At 40.0% G+C, this 18431-nt stretch overlaps 1 protein-coding gene and 1 non-coding gene across 2 annotated transcripts in view; one reads left to right on the top strand and one right to left on the bottom strand.

Annotated features, from left to right (window-relative positions):
• The window catches only part of LOC129117100 (contactin-associated protein-like 4), a 97182-nt gene that overhangs the window by 56666 nt on the left and 22085 nt on the right, over nt 1-18431 (top strand). Inside the window, 6 exon segments of the mRNA XM_054627649.1 lie at nt 5869-5975; nt 7612-7731; nt 8964-9164; nt 12520-12682; nt 15150-15277; nt 15839-16009. Of these exon segments, the coding sequence (XP_054483624.1) occupies nt 5869-5975; nt 7612-7731; nt 8964-9164; nt 12520-12682; nt 15150-15277; nt 15839-16009 (890 nt within the window).
• On the bottom strand, nt 887-969 carry trnal-uaa (transfer RNA leucine (anticodon UAA)). Its single transcript has one exon. It is a non-coding gene; the product is annotated as a tRNA-Leu (tRNA).

The raw sequence follows: 18431 nt of genomic DNA, 5'->3' as shown, positions 1-18431 counted from the left end.
TGTGAAGGCTGTCAAAAGCTTTAGAGTGAGAGGAAGACATGGAGGTGAAAAGTGAGTCACTTTGACACACAAGACCAAGCAATTCAAAGTAACAGTCAGTGTTCGTTTGAATTGAACGAAGAGGCAGCAGCAGTTCTTCTGTTGCAGTCTTTAACCATCATGTCAGCCCAGCTTGACAAGTTGCTGGAGGACTTCCCTGAGGACTAGATGTTGCTATTTACATGGATGGAGATTTAGACGTTTAGTATAAACAGGCTTTTTCCAATGACTACTCCAAGATTATGACTTCTGCTGTTAGTAGATAGTAGATCTTTGTGGGCGTTTGGAGTTACGTGTGGTCTGAGGAACCCTGAACATAGCTTTCTCATATCGTTTTGTTTAGAGGTGAAACTGTTCATAAAACTCAGGGTTCACAGATTTGAGTCAAGGATCAAATCAGCACAGAAGAAAAAAGGCAGTAAATATAACTTGTAGAAATCCTTGATCATGCTTTTTTGCCACCATATCCATTTTGCTCATCATTGATGATCCATACTGGCAGATACAGATCGCTTTTGTTTATTCTGTGTTGTTATAACAGCTGGTCTACAAGTCTCCAGACCTTCTTCAATTTCTTGCCACTGTCCCATAAATCATTTAAATTGCTCTAAAGTCAGCCATCAAAAATTCTAAATATCTTTAATATACTTTGTTTTAATCATCTAAGGAAATCCTTTTTGGGCCGATAGAGATACTGATGAGTTCATGTCTGACAGGGTTTCATCACTCTGTTTTGTATTATTGGCTATAGTCTGTTATCATTGTTATCAATATTTACTTATGGACATCATGTCTACTTTCTGGGCAATATGGATCTATTGTGAAGGAAGAAACTTCAGTAATATATTACCAGGAGTGGGGTTCGAACCCACGAGGGCATCTGCCCATTGGGTCTTAAGTCCAACGCCTTAACCACTCGGCCATCCTGGTGATGTCATTGCCACTTGCTGGTATCAATAACTATCAAAAATTTGCGGTGTGTATAATTCTCACAAAAAAAGCAAACATACCAAAAGTGGGATTTGAACCCATGCGGACTTCTGTTCATTGTATTTTGCATGATAGTGTTACTTAGTCACTCATTGACACTTGTTACTAACTGTGACAATGGGATGTATATCTGAGACTATAAAATATTTCTATAATTACATATTAGTTGTTACTTGAAGATACTTCTTCTTTGAACTTACAACCTATAAGCTGTTCTTACACAGACTCTGTCGGATCCATTTCTCTGTCATTGCTCTTGTCAGTACAATAGTCGACTCATTTCAGCAAAGACTGAACCAACTGTGAAACAGTTCAACAGTGGGAAAGAGCTCAGATGTCACCGCTGCCATGCTGAGTTTGATTCCTGTACGTCAGCACTCATTACAGCCCAGGAACCATGCCGCACTCACACAAACTCTATATATATATATATATATATATATATATATATATATATATATATATATATATATATAAAAAAGCCCTGCTGTGTGGTAATGTGAATTTAAAGTGAAATGCTTTATCTGCAAGGCTCCAGCGCACTCTTAGATTAAAGCAGTGTCGAGATAAATGGAGGTAAAAGTCCCACTGTAGCAGGCAGACAGGCTGCTAAGTCAGCGCTTTTATCTAAATAAGAAGGGGAGGCTGCAGATTCTGCACAGTCATCTGTTTTCTATTAAATATTCCAGCCTGGGTTTGGGCACCGTCAACCACTTTCATATGTTTATATAAGTAAACACACTCGTAAAGACGGATAAAAACACGACATAGACCGACCGCCAAGCTTCTTAAACACCGATGACGTAAAACTGTGTGTGTGTTTGTCTCAAACCTCCCGGAGGTGCCAGCCGGTCTTTCAACAGATGGAAAGCAACCAGTGTGGGAAAAAGAACAAAAACACTGTTACTCATGGTCTCCTGTAGTCCTGTGTCTGTCCGTCTTTCTTCTCAGACGAATGAGGTCACATGGTGTGTTCATGTATCTCACCAGAGACGTAGAAGATCAGAGCTGTGAGCTGAGCTGTGTTGTTCAAAAAGCGTCAGTTTAATGTTCGTAGTTTTTGTATTTGAATAGGATTTGTTTGTGGTAATCAGGGTTGAAAAAAATGTCAAAAGTGTCAAAAATCAGCACTAACTCGTCAGTTTTTTATCAGAACTACTTTCTACCGAATAAATAGTCCCTATAAATACTATTGACTCTGTGAGTGTTGTGTTATCCAGAATTATTGGACAAATGAACGAATAGAAGATGGAAAAAAAATGATATAAGACAATGCACTGTCACTAACACGGTTTGTTTCGTGTGTCAGGGCTCCACAGTAACAGTTGCCCATTTTGAAACAATTGGCAACCAATTCTTGCCATTTGGTTGCAATCATTGGCAACAGCTTATACTTATAGAGAGACATATTAAAACACATATTAAAAATAGGAACAGCCAATTGAAAACCATGCACCCTGAAAAAAATAAAGGAGAGAAAGATGAATCACATAAGGTTGCTTGACTGTGGGGTGAAATGTTTGACTATCCGGTCAACGTCGCTAACAAATGTGCAAGTTTCGTCCCAATTAATTTTTTTCCTGCAGAGATTTTCAAGCTTCAGTAACGCTCACTTCTTTTACAAACAGGTTGTTTTCTCTGGTCGTCAGCACAAACAATCAGATCCTTGTTGGCATTTAGTTGATCCTCATAATGTAGCTGTATGCTGTTAGCTTGCTCTTTTTTACGGCTACATAAGTTTTCAAAAATAACTGGCTTTCATGAATAACGATAGGAGTCGCATTTACACATTTGATCTTACCGCTCAACTTAAAACCTTTGAGCACGTTGAACTGTACAAAAAAATACAAAACATAAATATGAAGGCTTTTCCTCCCATTGTTTGTCATTTCCTGAACTGTCACAGTAGCTTCTAAACCTCCCACATCCAGTAAACTGTTCATCATCTACACGCAGAGAAAGAAAAACACAAAATACAGAATCCTATTTCTTATGTCACAATTTCACTTTCGGTGTCAAATAGTTGATTTTTGCTGTCACCTTCCTTCAGCTCCCTTTGGTCCCTCGCCTCCTTCCCACACAGGACCGGTGTCATGATGGATACAGCGGTTATATTTATCTATAAATAGCACACAGAGCTTCACTGAAGTCTCCTGGGAGCTGTGTTCATAGAGCGTCTTCAAACAGTGTGGCAGCACTTTAGAAGAGAAGCTGGGTTCAATGTGCTGCTGAAAAGAAGTGAAAGAATATTTTCTATTCAGCGGGAAACTTCCTCTTTTAACAAAAAAATGAAAGGAAACATCTAAAGCGAGAACGTAATGAAATTAATCTTTTGATCTCACTGGGGGAAGAGTGAAAGGTGTTTCAAATGAATTTTCTGCAGGAGACATCTTTTCATTCAACATAAGAAAAGATTAATCTCCCAAAACCGATATTAAAAATGTAAGATGTTCTATTTGACATTCTGTTCCTAAATAACCTTGAAGAGCTTTTTAGCTAAAAGGTCCCCCCCCCCCCCCCCAAGAAAAGGAAAGCTGCATTTCATAAGAGGCTCATTTAGTTTAATGAAGTAGTTTTTTTCTTTGAAAGGTAGCGGAGTTTAAAAGCATAGTGCCCCCAAATCATCGCTGTTCTTTATAAAGATGTAGCAGGAAGGATTAGGTAAGACATTATCTGTAACAGTGAAGGGACTTTAGTGGTTTTGAAATGCTCATTTATACTTTCATTATCACCACAGTACGGCAAACGTTATGCAAAATTCATGTGGACGCTTAAAAAGTTATTCCAGCTACCTTGATTAAGTGCACCGCAATTTTATATCCATAAAGCAAAATGACAAATTTTTCTTCCGTGTCAAAACCTGGCACCTTTATTACCCACAATGCAACTCGACTTCACACCCAAAGATTTTAGTCTTTAGCGCCAAGGATTTCGGACTCAAGTGACGTCACTTTAGACGATTCAGAAGAAGACCGCTGAACACACTTTGAGTTCCTCTTTAAAGATTCATCACCAACCTGAGAACGAGTTGGCTGTTGGTCAGGTGACGTTTTAGCCTCTGGTGTCAATGGCCAATATTTCGGAGTTCTGAGAGAATATCCGGATTAAAAAAATACCCGTTTGTTGTCGACAGTACGTCAGCAACTTGAGATACGAGGATGGAGTTGAGAGAAAAACAGATCGTTTCATAACTAGCCAGTTATCAAAAAGCTAAACCACCATCATAGATAGACGATGGATTCCCAGATTACATTTCGGTCAATGCATTGTGCCTTTCTTTTGCTCTGCATGCAACTAAAGCCTGCTCTTACCTGATTGGTTAATACTGAACGATTCCCATACCAAAAAACCCCGCTGCCAACAGCTACTACGTTCATATTCAGATATCTGCTTTTAGAGATTAAATCACTGCTAGTAGAGCCAACATTGAAATGCTCTATACATTGACTATAAATTGATTGATACAGTATATTCCTTCTCCCTATAATCTTCTACCTTTATGGTTTTCTAGGATCCAGACGATTCTATGAACCATGCAAATGCTCAAATCAAACTTCTTACTGGATGGATACCCTCCCTGATATTTTTTATAGCACCTTCAAATTAAAAAAGCATAACTCTCAGCTCACTGGGGAAGTTTTATAGCTCAACACAAATCACAGTGGCCCGGATTAAACTTTGTGATCAGGCTTTATGACAAGTGTTTCTTTTAATTAGGATCTATGAGAACCATGTGTGCAAATGCAGTTCAGTTGAAGCCGTTTTCACTGTCTGTGCTGTGAGAGGAAGGAGAACCAGCTCTCATATGAGTGCTGATTCATAACATTGTGACATGAAAGATTAAAGCAGTGGTTTGGTTTCAGCTTCCTCTTTGTTATCTGGCAGCAGATCCAAGAGAACAGTTTCCAAAAGGTTGTGTTACATTAACAAGCAAATAAACAACGCTAATACAATGTACATTTACATTTGGCTTAATTTATCTCCCTCTCTCCCTCCCTCCCTCCCTCTCTTTCTCTCTTTCTTACTTTCTTTCTCTCTCTTTCTCTCCCTCTCTCTCCCTCCCTCCCTCTCCTCTCTATTTCACTCTCTCCCTCTCTTCTCCCTCCCTCCCTCTCTCCCTCTCCTTCTTCTTTCTTTCTCTCTCTTTCTCTCCCTCTCTCTCCCTCCCTCCCTCCCTCTCCTCTCTATTTCACTCTCTCCCTTTCTTCTCCCTCCCTCTCTCTCTCTCTTTCTTCTTTCTTTCTTTCTCTCTCTTTCTCTCCCTCTCTTTCTCTATCCTTCTCTCTCTCCCTCCCTCCCTCTCCTCTCTATTTCACTCTCCCTCCCTCTCTTCACTCTCTCCCTTTCTCCCTCCCTCTCCTCTCTCTCTCTCTCTCTCTCCTCTCTCTCTCTCTCTCTCCCTCTCTTCTCTATCTCTCTCTCTCTCCCCTCTCTCTCCTCTCCCCTCTCCCTCTCTCTCTCTCCCTCTGTCTCTCTCTCTCTCTCCCTCCCTCTCTCTCTCTCTCTCTCTCTCTCTCTCTCTCTCTTTCTCTCTCACTCTCTTTCTCTCTCTCTCTCTTCTCTCTCTCTCTCCCTCCCTCTCTCTCTCTCTTTATCTCTCCTTCTCTCTCCCTCCATCTCCTCTCTCTTTCACTCTCTTCCCCTCCTTCTCTATCCTTCTCTCTCTCCCTCCCTCCCTCTCTCTCTCCCTCTCTCTCTTCTCCCTCCCTCTCTCTCCCTCCGTCTCCTCTCTCTCTCTATCTCTCTCTCTCTCTCCCTCTCCTCTCTCTTCTCTCTCAATCTCTCTCCCTCCCTCTCTCTCCCTCTCTCTCTCTCTCTCTCTCTCTCTCTCTCTCTCAGGTGTTCTCCCAGTCGTTGTGAACATGGCGGTCGCTGCAGTCAGTCCTGGACCGTCTTCCACTGTAACTGCTCAGGAAGCGGCTACAGCGGAGCGACCTGCCACAGCTGTAAGTCAAACATGATCACATGACCACCACCGCCACCTGAATGAAGAAATGCACAGATAGACGGAACTGATGCAACTTTAAAAAGCAGGAATGAGGCAGTGTGTCACAGAATAATGAAGATTGTCTTTCCTCCTGCATACTTTAAACTCAGAGTCAAAGCAAACAGAGAAAGATGAAATTAGATGAAACATTCTGTGGAACAAAGCCATTAAAACACATTACCACAATAAACAAAGATTATAAAAGTCCATTCGTTTGGCAATCTTAAAGAGGCAACTGCTTCATACATAATGCAACAAAAACAAACAGGAATCACAGAAAACAGTCAAACAGGCGGCGACCAAACAAACTGATCATAGTTCTGCCAGTGTTTGATGGGATGACGGGCGTATAATAATTGTATTGTTTAGGGTGCAACATGTTTCACTTGTTACCTTCTGATATAAAGGTCTGGACCGAGACAAACAGAAAAATGTGTTTCTCAATTATTTCTTTACATCTCAGCCTGTGCACATCTGAGATATTTCCAATTCTTTACAACCTAGATTCTATTTTTGTAGATATGAACATTATGCCCGTTGGCTATGAAAATATATTACTCAACAAGTTAATTACATAACCGCTGAACGGGACGCCGTTATCAGTGGAAATCGCTGTATTAGCACATATCAAAGCTTAAACAAAGCATATCAACACACACAGAGGGAGAGCTACTTCACTCTCTGCTCAGGTGGACATTACTCCATTATATATAATCACATAGAACAATAGTTTGCTGCTATTTTAATGCTCTGAATTTCACCTTAAGACCATCTCCTGTGAGCTATATTTGATATCTGCACATCTCTTCTTTTCTCCAGTGGTTATAGTATCATAAAAAAAACCTGTTTGCACGTGAGATATATGAAGAAGGTCAGTGAGACTGTAGCTGTGACTAAACTGCCAAATACTGAATAAATAAATCAAACCTCAGCGATGAGTCGAGGTGCCGATTCCCTCGAGTGAAATCCTTGAAACCAAAAGAGGAGAGTTTCCCACACGATTCACCTCTGGTCTCATTTTTATTGCTGGTGTTTTTCTGTGGAAACCTTTCTCTAACCACACTGAGGGAATTCCATTTATAAAAAGCCTTTGGCTGTGGAGAAGAAGAGCGATAAACAGGTGAGCAGAGTGTGGGAACCTTGAGATATGGATTTGACTGGAAGGGCTTGATTCTGTGATTGCAGAGGATGCACTGGTGTGTGTGTGTGTGTGTGTGTGTGTGTGTGTGTGTGTGTGTGTGTGTGTGTGTGTGAGGCAGAGAGAGAAGAGAGAAAGACTTCTGGAGACAGAGAGGAAGAGGCCAGGCTGATAAAGGTCTAAAGTTTTATTTATGGAGTCTCCGTACTCCCATCAGTCATTGCTGTCCTCTCCAGTTGGATTCATCTTTTCTTTACGGGACGCGTGCTGCAGAAATAAAACTGAAGATGATTGTCTTCACTCTGGTTAGGAGACAGTGATTCAATGGAGGCAGCGCCCGTAATCCTCCACAGTGTGTAGTCTTCACCGCTCACAGCTCCTGTGTGCGTCTGCCAGCCGATGTGTTGATGTGTTGATGTGATTCATGTCGAGCTCATCTCATTATTTTTCCTCCCAGCTGTGTACGAACAGTCCTGCGAGGCGTACAAACACAACGGCAACACGTCGGGACATTTTTACATCGACGTGGACGGCAGCGGGCCAATCAGACCGCAGCTGGTCTACTGCAACATGACAGGTGACACTCACTCACTCACACACACACACACACACACACACACACACACACACACACACACACACACACACACACACACACACACACACACACACACACACACACACACACACACACACGTTCACTGCCCCTCATCCTATCATCACTCAACGTTTTTTATGATTAACATTTACATAATTGTAAATGATGATACTCCTCTCATCACGCTCCGATCCACTTTATCTTCCATCCCCCCCTTTTTTCTTCTCTTTTTCATCTGTCACGTCATGTTTTTAATCATATGAATATAAATAATAAAATCTCACTGCTTCATATAATTTGTGTACGTATATAAATCTTAATAGTAATGATATTCTTTTTTTTTTATCTCCCACTCCCTGTTTTTTGCTTTCTCTCTGTATCTGGGACTCTCTGTTTCTATCTCCCATAAATTCAAATTCAAATATATATGATTGAGTAAATCTTTATTTGGACAGGGTAGGATGGCAGAGTATACAGTTCATCCTCATTTCATGAGAAATAAAAATAACAAGAGCAGATAATCATAAATATGCCACGATAAACAATATAATGTAACACTGAATGAAAGCAGTTAACAGGTAAATGAAGATTTCTGAAGTTAAAAGTGTTTTGATTTTTAGATTTCATTGTCCAGAAATGTAAACGCAGTTTGTCCCAGATCGGTTCTGAAGCATCAGCCAACCTATTTGGAAAACACTCGAGGAAAGTATTGATACCACTTCCATGCCTATTCCTGAAATATAGAGCTAGTACCAGCGGTGATTAGCTTAGCTTAGCATGAAGAAATGTAGGGAAACAGCTGGATTGGCCCTGAAAAATATATTTAAATAAAGTAAAAAAATTCAGCTACAAAGCAACTCTAACACTGACAGCATGTCAAATTTCATTAGTTTAATCCATACTCCATTATATATACATATCAGTGTGCTTTAGATGTGACTGGCAGCTAGCTGTAGCTTCATATTTAACATACAGTATTTATTTTCTTAACTTACTCTTGGTAAAATGGATAATCAGCCTAAAACCCTAAATATAGATTGTCTCTCTAACATGAATGGATAATGATGTTGCTGCAGAGGCAAGTGTATGATACAACATATATGACTAACAAGAATGAATAATTAACAAATGCAAATCAATCAATAGCATTAATGAATCAGTATTTAACAAACAATAATCAAAAATCAATATATCTATCTCTCCCCCACCAGAGGAGAACACCTGGATGGTGCTCCAGCACAACAACTCAGAGCTCACCAGCCTCCGACCGTCTCCTGGTGTAGACCAGCACTTGGTTCACTTTGACTACTCCACTGAAGAGGAGCAGCTATTGGCCGTCATCAGCCAATCAGAGCACTGCGAACAGGAGCTGTCCTACCACTGCAGGAAGTCCCGCCTCCTCAACACTCCAGGTAAAGCATGATCTGGAAGGTTGTTGGATGTTTCCTCATGTGTGTTTTTCTTTTATAAGGTGCAACTAGTTTTATGCTTTCAGACATGGAGCTGCTCACCTGGAACGGCTGCCCAGCCAAGTATTTGCTCCGGTGACTTTGACGGAATAGTTTGACATTTTAGGAAATAGGCTTACTTGCTATCTGGCAGAGAGCTGGATGAGAAGATTGATACTACGCTCATGTCTGAACCAAGAGAGGGAAGCAGCTAGTCTGGCTCTGACGAAGAGTCACAAAATCTCCTATTAACACATCATATTGTGTTTGTTTAATCCTTTACAAACACCAGAGTGTAATAATTACAATTTGCTGATTTTACGGGGATTATGAGTCTCTTCTTACTACTTAGAAGCAAGCATTGTTGTTTATACACTTTGATTAAATATGTGTTAATTAGTGAGATTTAGAGGTGCAGATTTTGTTATTTTTTTGACAGATACCAGGCTAACTGTTCCCCATGTTTCCAGTCTTTGTGCTAAGCTAACAAGCTGCTAAAGGCTTTATATTGAATATACAGAACAGATAAACATATTGCGCTGTTTGCAGAAAGTTACAGGATAAACAGGATTCATAAGTCAGCCTTTACTTTATCTTTTAACAACTTTAATGAACTCTACTGGAGCCAATATTTGTATTTAATTCTCTGTTTGTGATTATACTTAGAATGTAGATCTCACTTTTAAAAATAACTTATCTAATCTTAATCTTTTAATCCTTTAATCTTATTTCGGGGAGAGCCCTCTCGGGTTTTGTTTCCTCTCTTTTCCCTCAATACCCCTAAAGTGCACATTGAATTCAGAAAAGTCTGTAAAGAGGAGCGTGTTCTTAATTGTCTTGTTGGGTTAAATAAGAGTTATTGAAAGCTTTGTTAAGCAGACTCTCTTCAGCTGGGAATCTCTCTCTCTCTCTCTCTCTCTCCTCCAGAACAAAATCATTACGCTCTTTGCTGCAAACGGGGATTTTCTTCTCTTTCACTAATGATTCAAACAAATTGATTATTTAGTATTTGTTTAATACCTCCTCCTTTTGAGAAATGAGTATTGAGTTAGATCAGTGTTTCCCTTTGTTCAGCCATGTGTTTTTTCTCGTGCTCGTATTGACTCAGATTTGGTGAGCATTAGAAAAAGAGGGGGAATCACTTTGATCACCAAGTTCCATTGATTTTTTCTTGGTAATGCAACAGCTTACACTTTCATGCTAAGTCCATGATACAAGAATAACATCATTCAGTGTAAAAATACACAGCTGGATGCTCCGTTGTCTCATTGTGCAACACGCGAAACAATCTAAAGCTTTGCTTTTTTAATTTCATCCTATTTTAATTCCACCTGTTCTTGTTTCAGTTGATTAATTTGGCTTAACTTTCAATTACTTCATTTAGTATTATGTTGCTTATTTGCAATTATTTGTGCCTAGGATTTCATGTTGGTTAAATAAATGAATAAATGAATGAATTATTTAATTACCATGAATTTCAGATTGGTTCACATTCAGATCTTTTTTTTCAACGTTGGTAATCCTCTGACTTTGTCCAACACTGTTTTATAATGAAATACCTGCAAAACTAATGATATTCTTAACAGCCTCTGCTTTGTGTTTAGAGTTAAATATTAAATGTTATAATGCTAACAACATTAATCTGAGATGGTAAACATGGTATAAACATTATAACTGCCAATCATCATGTTAGCATTGTCATCTTCAGCATGCTAGCATCCTTACCAGTAAGCAATTACCTCAAAGCAACGCTGAGCTGTAGTTAATGGTTCTGTGTATTTGAGTAGAAAAAGTGGTGAAACAATGAGACAAATTATTGTTTAGAAAAAAATGAATCTTACACAATTTGCCCAATGTTCCCAATCGACAATTTTTGTTACAGCACAGTAAAAAAAATACATATAGACAAAACTGAAACGTGGAATAAGTCCATGATCATGATCTATCAATAGATAACACAGATTTTGCACATTCCTATATATTAACATAACAAAGCATCCTCCAAACTCCAGATGTTACATGTAGCCTTACTACAGTTTGTTAAGTTGTCTTCGGAATTAATGATTCTTAAACCTGTTGTTTGGTTTTGGTCTGATCTCTGTAATTGCAACCACAAGTGAATGTCTGGAAAGACCAAGTCCACGTTTTAAGTCATTTATGAGGCATTTTGTTACCCAGTGGACATCCACAAAACTATTTATAGCAAGGACACATCCTCAAAGTTTCTCTCTACCGTGGAACTATGAACACTACATGAGAGAGAAAATTTCAGTTGGTTAAGCAACTTTTTGTGGAGGCGGGTAATAAAATGATGGATGAAAGAAGTGAATGTGGTGGAAAAGGGCAGAATGGGTGGAGAGATAGAAGATCCATTACAAACCCCATGCTGCTCTCTGGGAAAATAAAGAATCGCTGACTCAACAGAGACCTTTCCGATCACCTTCTCTCGCTCCTCTCTACCTACCCACCCTTAAGATGCGGAATACATTTTTTTCACCATCCAAAAACAATATGTTCAGCGTTAGGGGCAGGAGCTGGCAAACAAGCTTCAAACACGGGATTCATCTCGGGAGGCTGAGAGATGGGGACTCTTTCCATACAGCGCTCAGCTATTTCCTCACTACCCAGTTCATCTCAGGACACAACGCGGCTCACAGTGTTTCCATACAGATGTTCATCAGTGAAACGTTTATGTCCTGCAAGCATCTTTTGTTTGATTATGGACGGGGGGGGGCAAGAGGCTGCACTTACTTTTTTAGTATCGTGAGTAATGGTCTCACAAAGTTTTGAACAGTAAAAATAAATTGCCTCTTTTAGATAGATTTCTGTTGCTTTAACATTCATTTTTTTATAACCTCTTTTTTTTTAATTATGCTAGCCGGTGTGCGCGAAATTAGGTTGCATTCATTACAAAAACAGTAAAACTCATAAAACGACTTTCGAAGACACAACAATTAATGAGGCCTTTCTCTAAGCTTCCTTTTTTCGTCTGAAATGTGTTGATAAAAAAGTTGTAGAGAAATCAGGAAAGTTTTATTGCCTGTAATCTAGTTCCCTTGCCTTTTGCAAAGAGGAATATCTGCTGGCGAAGCAAAAACAAATCTGTCAGGACATGAAAAAAAGTGTAAAATTTGATAATGGTCCATTTAGTTAGCTAACTTTTTGTCCATTCACATACAGTATAGGTAATCTTTTTAGGCTCAGCTCTGTAGGAAGTGATTGGCCATCTTGTGGAAGGAATATATATCAATAACACGATCAGAGTTGTTGTTTGACATGTTCAGAGAAGTTAAAAGTTTCCTTTGTGTGTGTGTTTCAGAGGGCTCTCCGTTCAGCTGGTGGCTCGGTGGTCCCGGTCCCGGTCGAGTCCAGTCTTATTGGGGCGGAGCTCAGCCGGGCAGCCAGCAGTGTGTCTGCGGCCTGCAGGGCGACTGTGTGGACCCACAGCACTACTGCAACTGTGACGCCGACCGCGTGGAGTGGTACTGAACTTAATAGAGATGTTTTTTATTACTGTATATGCAAAGAATAATGCTTTTGTTTATGACTGTATTTGGGTTGACAGACAGACAGGCTCCAATCATTGTTGTTAAAAAATGATTTACATTGAGGGAAAAACTCCTTTTACCCTCTTGCTCATAACTTTGTCATGAAGGTGATGATCTCTGTTTTTCTTCTTGTGACCATAGGTATTGTTATATTGGACTGCATTCTTTTAAACAGGCCCTATTATGCTATTTTCCGGGTGCATATTTTTATCTCCAGTTACAGTTACAACATGTTTACATGCGTTAATGCTCATAATCCTCCTTGTTTTTCTCATCCTGGCTGTCCTGCAGCACCTCTTCTCACCCTGTCTCTGAAACGCTCTGTTGTAGCGTTTGCTCCGCCCTCCAGAAAAGCAACTTTTCACATTTCAAAAAACTCTTCCTCTGGAGCTTCAGCTTTAGGATGTCCTCATGTCTCTCTCTTTTGTTGTTTGAGGGCCAAACTAGCCGAAACGAGCTTTACGTCACTTATGTAACATTGTGACCTCATAAAGTTACATAAGTGAAGGAGAGAATTCAATGGAGCCGTTTCAGGCAGCTCAGGAGCTTCTGAGGGGGAGAGTAACTCCTTTTAGGCGTGGACTTTACATGTACAAAAATATATATAACACACTAAAGAAGAGGGAAAAGGTGGAAAAGCATAATAGGGCCACTTCAAAAAATGTGCATCCTTGGTGGACAGATAAAAATGTATTTGCAGTGACAACAAATTCAACAAACAGGACATCTTTCACCCAACGAAAACTCAAAAACATGACCTGCATAGCAAAGATTTGACTCTTGACTCTACAGGAACATGGTGTGGGCGTTAACATGATCGGCTCCTTCCTTAAATCTACCTTTCGCTCCCGACTGTCAAACTGTTGAATGCTGACACAGTTTTTACGAACCAATCATCAGATCCTCAGAGTTAATATTCCCTGCTCGTTTCCAGTCCTGGTAAAAAAATAAATAAAAAATGTCTCGCCTGACAACGAGACTGACGTGTAGATTATCCGAGGCACATAAAGCTGAACACGGGTGTAGAAATGGACGGGAGCTGCTCACTCAGCTGTCTGTCTGGAGCGCTGCTTCGGAAAAAAGCTCTCACAGAAATTGGCACGGACGGAGTTTTGAGTGTCAGGATGGATATGATACGATCTGGCTCACCATTAAAATGTCTTCCTGGAAAACGGTACAGGTTGTGTCAGCTTATTAAAGCCATGTTGTAATTTAGCAGAATCATTTTCTACCAGGCAGGAAAATAAGCATATTTATGAGCATATAAGTCAAAGGTTTTGGTGGAATATAATGTTATTTGACTTTTTTTAGCTTATTTATAGTAATATTTAATCATCTCATTGCCTTCCCTCTCGTCCTTTCACTTCTTCTGCTTCTATTTCATTTATTTTAACGGTTCCTCCTCCTTCTTCTTCTCCTCCTTACTTTTTACTACTTCCCCCCTGTCTCGTTCCTTCTTATCATTCACTCTTTTCTCCTCCCTTCTCCCTTTTTTCATCTCTTCCCCTCTTTGTCCTCCTTCCTTCTTCCTTTACTGCCAATACTACTTCCTCTTCTTCTTCCTCTCCTCCCCCTTCCTCCTTGTACATCCTCTCTCTCTCTCTCTCTCTCTCTTTTCTTGCCCAATTCCTAATTATTCTTCTTCTGCTTCTTCTTTCACTGTTACTCCTTCCTCTTCCATCTCTTCATCACCTCCTATTCCTTTTCCTTCCTCTTCATTTCCTCCCCCCTCATCCTTGCTCTTTATTGCTTTCCCTCTGACTCGTCCTTCATCTTCTTCCTTCTTCCCCCTTTCATCTCTTCCTCTTGCACATCTATTCTCTTTGGATCTTCATCTCTTCGTCCTCTTCTTCAACTTCTACTTCTACCTCCTCTACTTCCTCTTCTTCTTCCTCTCTCACCCCTTCTCCTCCTTTCTTTCTCGTTCTCTTTTCTTCCCTATTCCTTATTCTTCTCGTCCTTCTTGTTCTTTATCTGTTCCTCTTTCCTCTTCCATCCCTTCATCACCTCCTATTCCTTGTCCTTCATCTTCCTTTCCTCCCCTTTTCTCTTCCGCCTCCTCCTTACTCTTTATTGCTTCCATCTTTTCTCCTCATCTTTTCCCTTCTCCTCTTCCTCCTCCCCTTTTCATCTCTTCCTCTTGTTCGACTCTCCACTCCCCTTTGCTTTTTCATCTCTTCCCCTCCGACTACTCCTCCTCTTTATTGACCTTCTCTGTCATTCGGTTTCCTCCTCATCTTTCTTATTCTTCTAAACTACCCTCTTTCTCATTCTCTATTCTTCTCCAAATCAAATTCTTTTTTCAATCTTCTTCTCTCTCTGTTACTCCCTCTATCATCTCCAATTATTTTCTCCCTTTTGTTCTTCATCTCTACTCCTCCTGCTCCTCTTCCTCCTCCAGGACTGAAGACTCTGGCCTGCTCACCCATGAGGAGAGCCTCCCCGTCAGGTCTCTGGTGCTTGGTGACATCCAGAGGCCGGGGTCAGAGGCCGCCTACAGAGTGGGACCACTCCGTTGTCATGGAGACAGTAAGTCCAGCTCTGGTTGCCTGGTTACACATGATGGAGAGATGACAGGTTGTTTCCTGTTTTGTTGAACTGGTGGAAGGACTCAAACTAACAAACTTAAATCCACATTCAGCCAATAAGCTAGTGTTTTTTAATCCATCAGCAAATAATTACTCATTATTTCTGAGATTTATGCCTTTTGGGCAGATTGTTTATATAGAAATACAGGATTAGGTGTTTAATGTGAATTATCCTGGGTAGAGTACCGCATCTAGAACCTAATAATCATAATCATAATGCATATTTTCTTTTTAGTTTTCACACTCTGGTACTCGCTTCTCATTAAATGCATTACAAGGTAGAACAAAGCATGCCGTTTTTATAATTATCAGTAATTACAGTCGTTCTATTTATACCCGGGCAGATAGATAAATAAATATTCAACATGATTTATCAAACAAACCACGTAACAGAAATCATCCCCTTGTGTAAGCTCATTAACTGAACGCGTTGCCTCATTTGTTTGCTGCGTGATTTCCATTCAAAGATCTTGACTTTGGGGTTTTTCATCATGTTTCTCAGAGAATTTCTGGAACGCGGCGTTTTTCGACAAGGAGACGTCGTACCTCCACTTCCCCACCTTCCACGGAGAGCTGAGCGCAGACATCTCCTTCATGTTTAAAACCACGGCCTCCTCCGGTGTGTTCCTGGAAAACCTGGGCATCAAAGACTTCATCCGCATCGAACTGAGCTGTGAGTAGGAGCTGGAGGGTGAAGATTTAATCCGGATTAGAGTGATGTGTCAGTGAAACCTGGGAGTCAAAATCTAATCCGTATCCGTGTAAAACCCCTCAGGTTACAGACTTAATCTGTAGCAAACCATCCTGGAGAGAAAGTATTGTTTATTTAAGGTTGAACTCAGCTGTTTTGACCTTCCTGACCGGTATTTGGCTGCAGGGATTTGAACCCGTTCAGCCACGAGAGCATTATTGAAGTCGGCTGCTGATGCTGGCTGATCACATCCGGCTCACATTCGGTGTTCCAGTTCATCCTTAAGGTGTTGGATCAGGCTAAGGCCGTGCTTTTGCAGACCAGTTAGGTTCTTCCACACCAAACTGGGAAAACATTTTTTTATGGTGCTGGTTTTGGGCACCAGGGATGGAAACACATTACATTACATTACATTACAGTCATTTAGCAGATGCTTTTATCCAAAGCGACTTTGGATAAACACAAAGCTGGAAACACACTATTTCACTGAAATATCATCGTTAACTGTAAAAGCAAAGCCCCTGAAAACTTGGTTTTACGATCAATCTGAAGAGTCTCTCTTGAATATTTAATAGTCATGTAGAATTCAAGTAGATTTTAAGAAAGAACCATACATAATTGTTATTTATGAAGCCATAACACTCAAAACAGTATATCTGTTTCATCAGGACTTTGTTTGCATTATGTTATCAGATTTAACAGAAGCAAAGTGTCCTCACACTTCAAAGTGCCGTAATTCTCATCCGTTTCAGCTCTCAAATGTATGCACAGCTTTCTAGCTTTTAACGTGAATATCATTTAGAATATGACAGCGATAACCAAGAGGGTATTTTTTACTTGATGGGTCCCAAAACGTTGTGGTGGGTAGGTGTTACACCTTTACAGCCATCATCAGTGGGTTGTCATTTCAAATGTGGCAGAAACACCCACAAGGACTCTCTTTACGCTTATGTAGCTGGATATGAGATATGTGTTTATGGGCAGACATGGCGTCTGGTGTTTAGTGAATCTTGTATAGATGCCTTGAAGCAGTGATGGGAGTCAGAGTTTCCTTTTGAAACTCAATTATCCCAGTTCAACAGTTAAGTTTGGTTTAGTTTGCAGTTTTACATTATGCTGCATTTTGTATTTCCTTAAAAATGGGATTTGAAGGGACACGCACAGAATCTAATACAGGGACACACTACTGCACCGACAGACTCTGTCCTCGGGGGAAATCATTGTCAGTGTGGTTGTTCCAGCTCTGAATACTGCTGCTCTGTTGTCTGCTTCCTCTGAGAACCATTTCTAAATGAAGTTACTGCATGGATATTGTTTCATCTTGTTCTGTGCTCTCGGAGTAAAGCATCTTCTCCTTCCAAAACACAAAGGATGAGATGCCGCTAGTCTCCAAAATCAACTCCTTTTTGTTGGAATGAACATGACAGAATTTTTTTGATCTGAGCGGACCGCTTGAAAGGAGCAACAAGAGAGAGTTAAAAGGAAACTTTTGTTTCTGGAGTAAGAAAAGCAACCTCAAAATCCCATAGATCTTTGTAACATCGCTAATAACTAAAAATAAAGGAGCAGAGGATGTTGTTTGGCTCGCCTCACATGTCTAAGTAAGGCCAGTACAGTTTTGACAAACAATCTAACATCATGGTTTATTCATTATAATGTGTTTTTAAGCTGCTTTTTACAAACACCATTTAAAACAAACCCTAGATGTTTGTGTGTAAAACGTTGGCGCTCATCAAAAGAAGCGAGTCCATGGACAAGTTGAGGAGTAGCAGGTTAGCTCCATAATGTCTTCAAGAACAGCAGGAGAGTAAAGCGAACGCTGTAGACATTCTTAGAGAGCAGAAAGTTAAAACTAGAAAGTTGGAAAAACTGACTTTAGGAGCGAGCATCAGTGAATTTTATGGATATGGATCAAACCGAATTCCTTTGACGTAAATAACAGCACTGCTGCATTATTTCATGGGAGCTGTGGTTTTTTCTCCGTTAACAAAGCTTTTGGTGTTAAACTTTGTTCAAATTGCAAAGGTTTAAATTTCTTAGCTGTAAATTAAGATAAATTACCTAAATAAATAAACTATATTTCGAGGGAGAAGGTGGGACTTTTATTTTCAACAGTTAATACCTAAAAGTGGAAGGTTGTTGAAGGCAGAGTGAGGCAGGATTTTAATAAAGTTAAATGTTGTACGGATGTGATTTGATATAGTATTCAGTATATTCCTCTTACGTGCATGTTTATTGCTGGTCTGAAAATCTAATTTCCTTCAGCATGATAATAAAGTTGAAGAACCTCCACAAGACCAGAATAATAAAAAGGCTGATATTACGCAACTGATATATCATCCTCTATTTGCAAGTCTGAAACTGCAGCTGTGACATGACTTCAAACCTTTCTTCTGAAAAACAT

This window comes from Anoplopoma fimbria, chromosome 3 (genome assembly GCF_027596085.1).
Source record: "Anoplopoma fimbria isolate UVic2021 breed Golden Eagle Sablefish chromosome 3, Afim_UVic_2022, whole genome shotgun sequence".
Classification (NCBI taxonomy): Eukaryota; Metazoa; Chordata; class Actinopteri; order Perciformes; family Anoplopomatidae; genus Anoplopoma; species Anoplopoma fimbria.
This window is presented reverse-complemented; position numbering and strand designations above follow the sequence as displayed.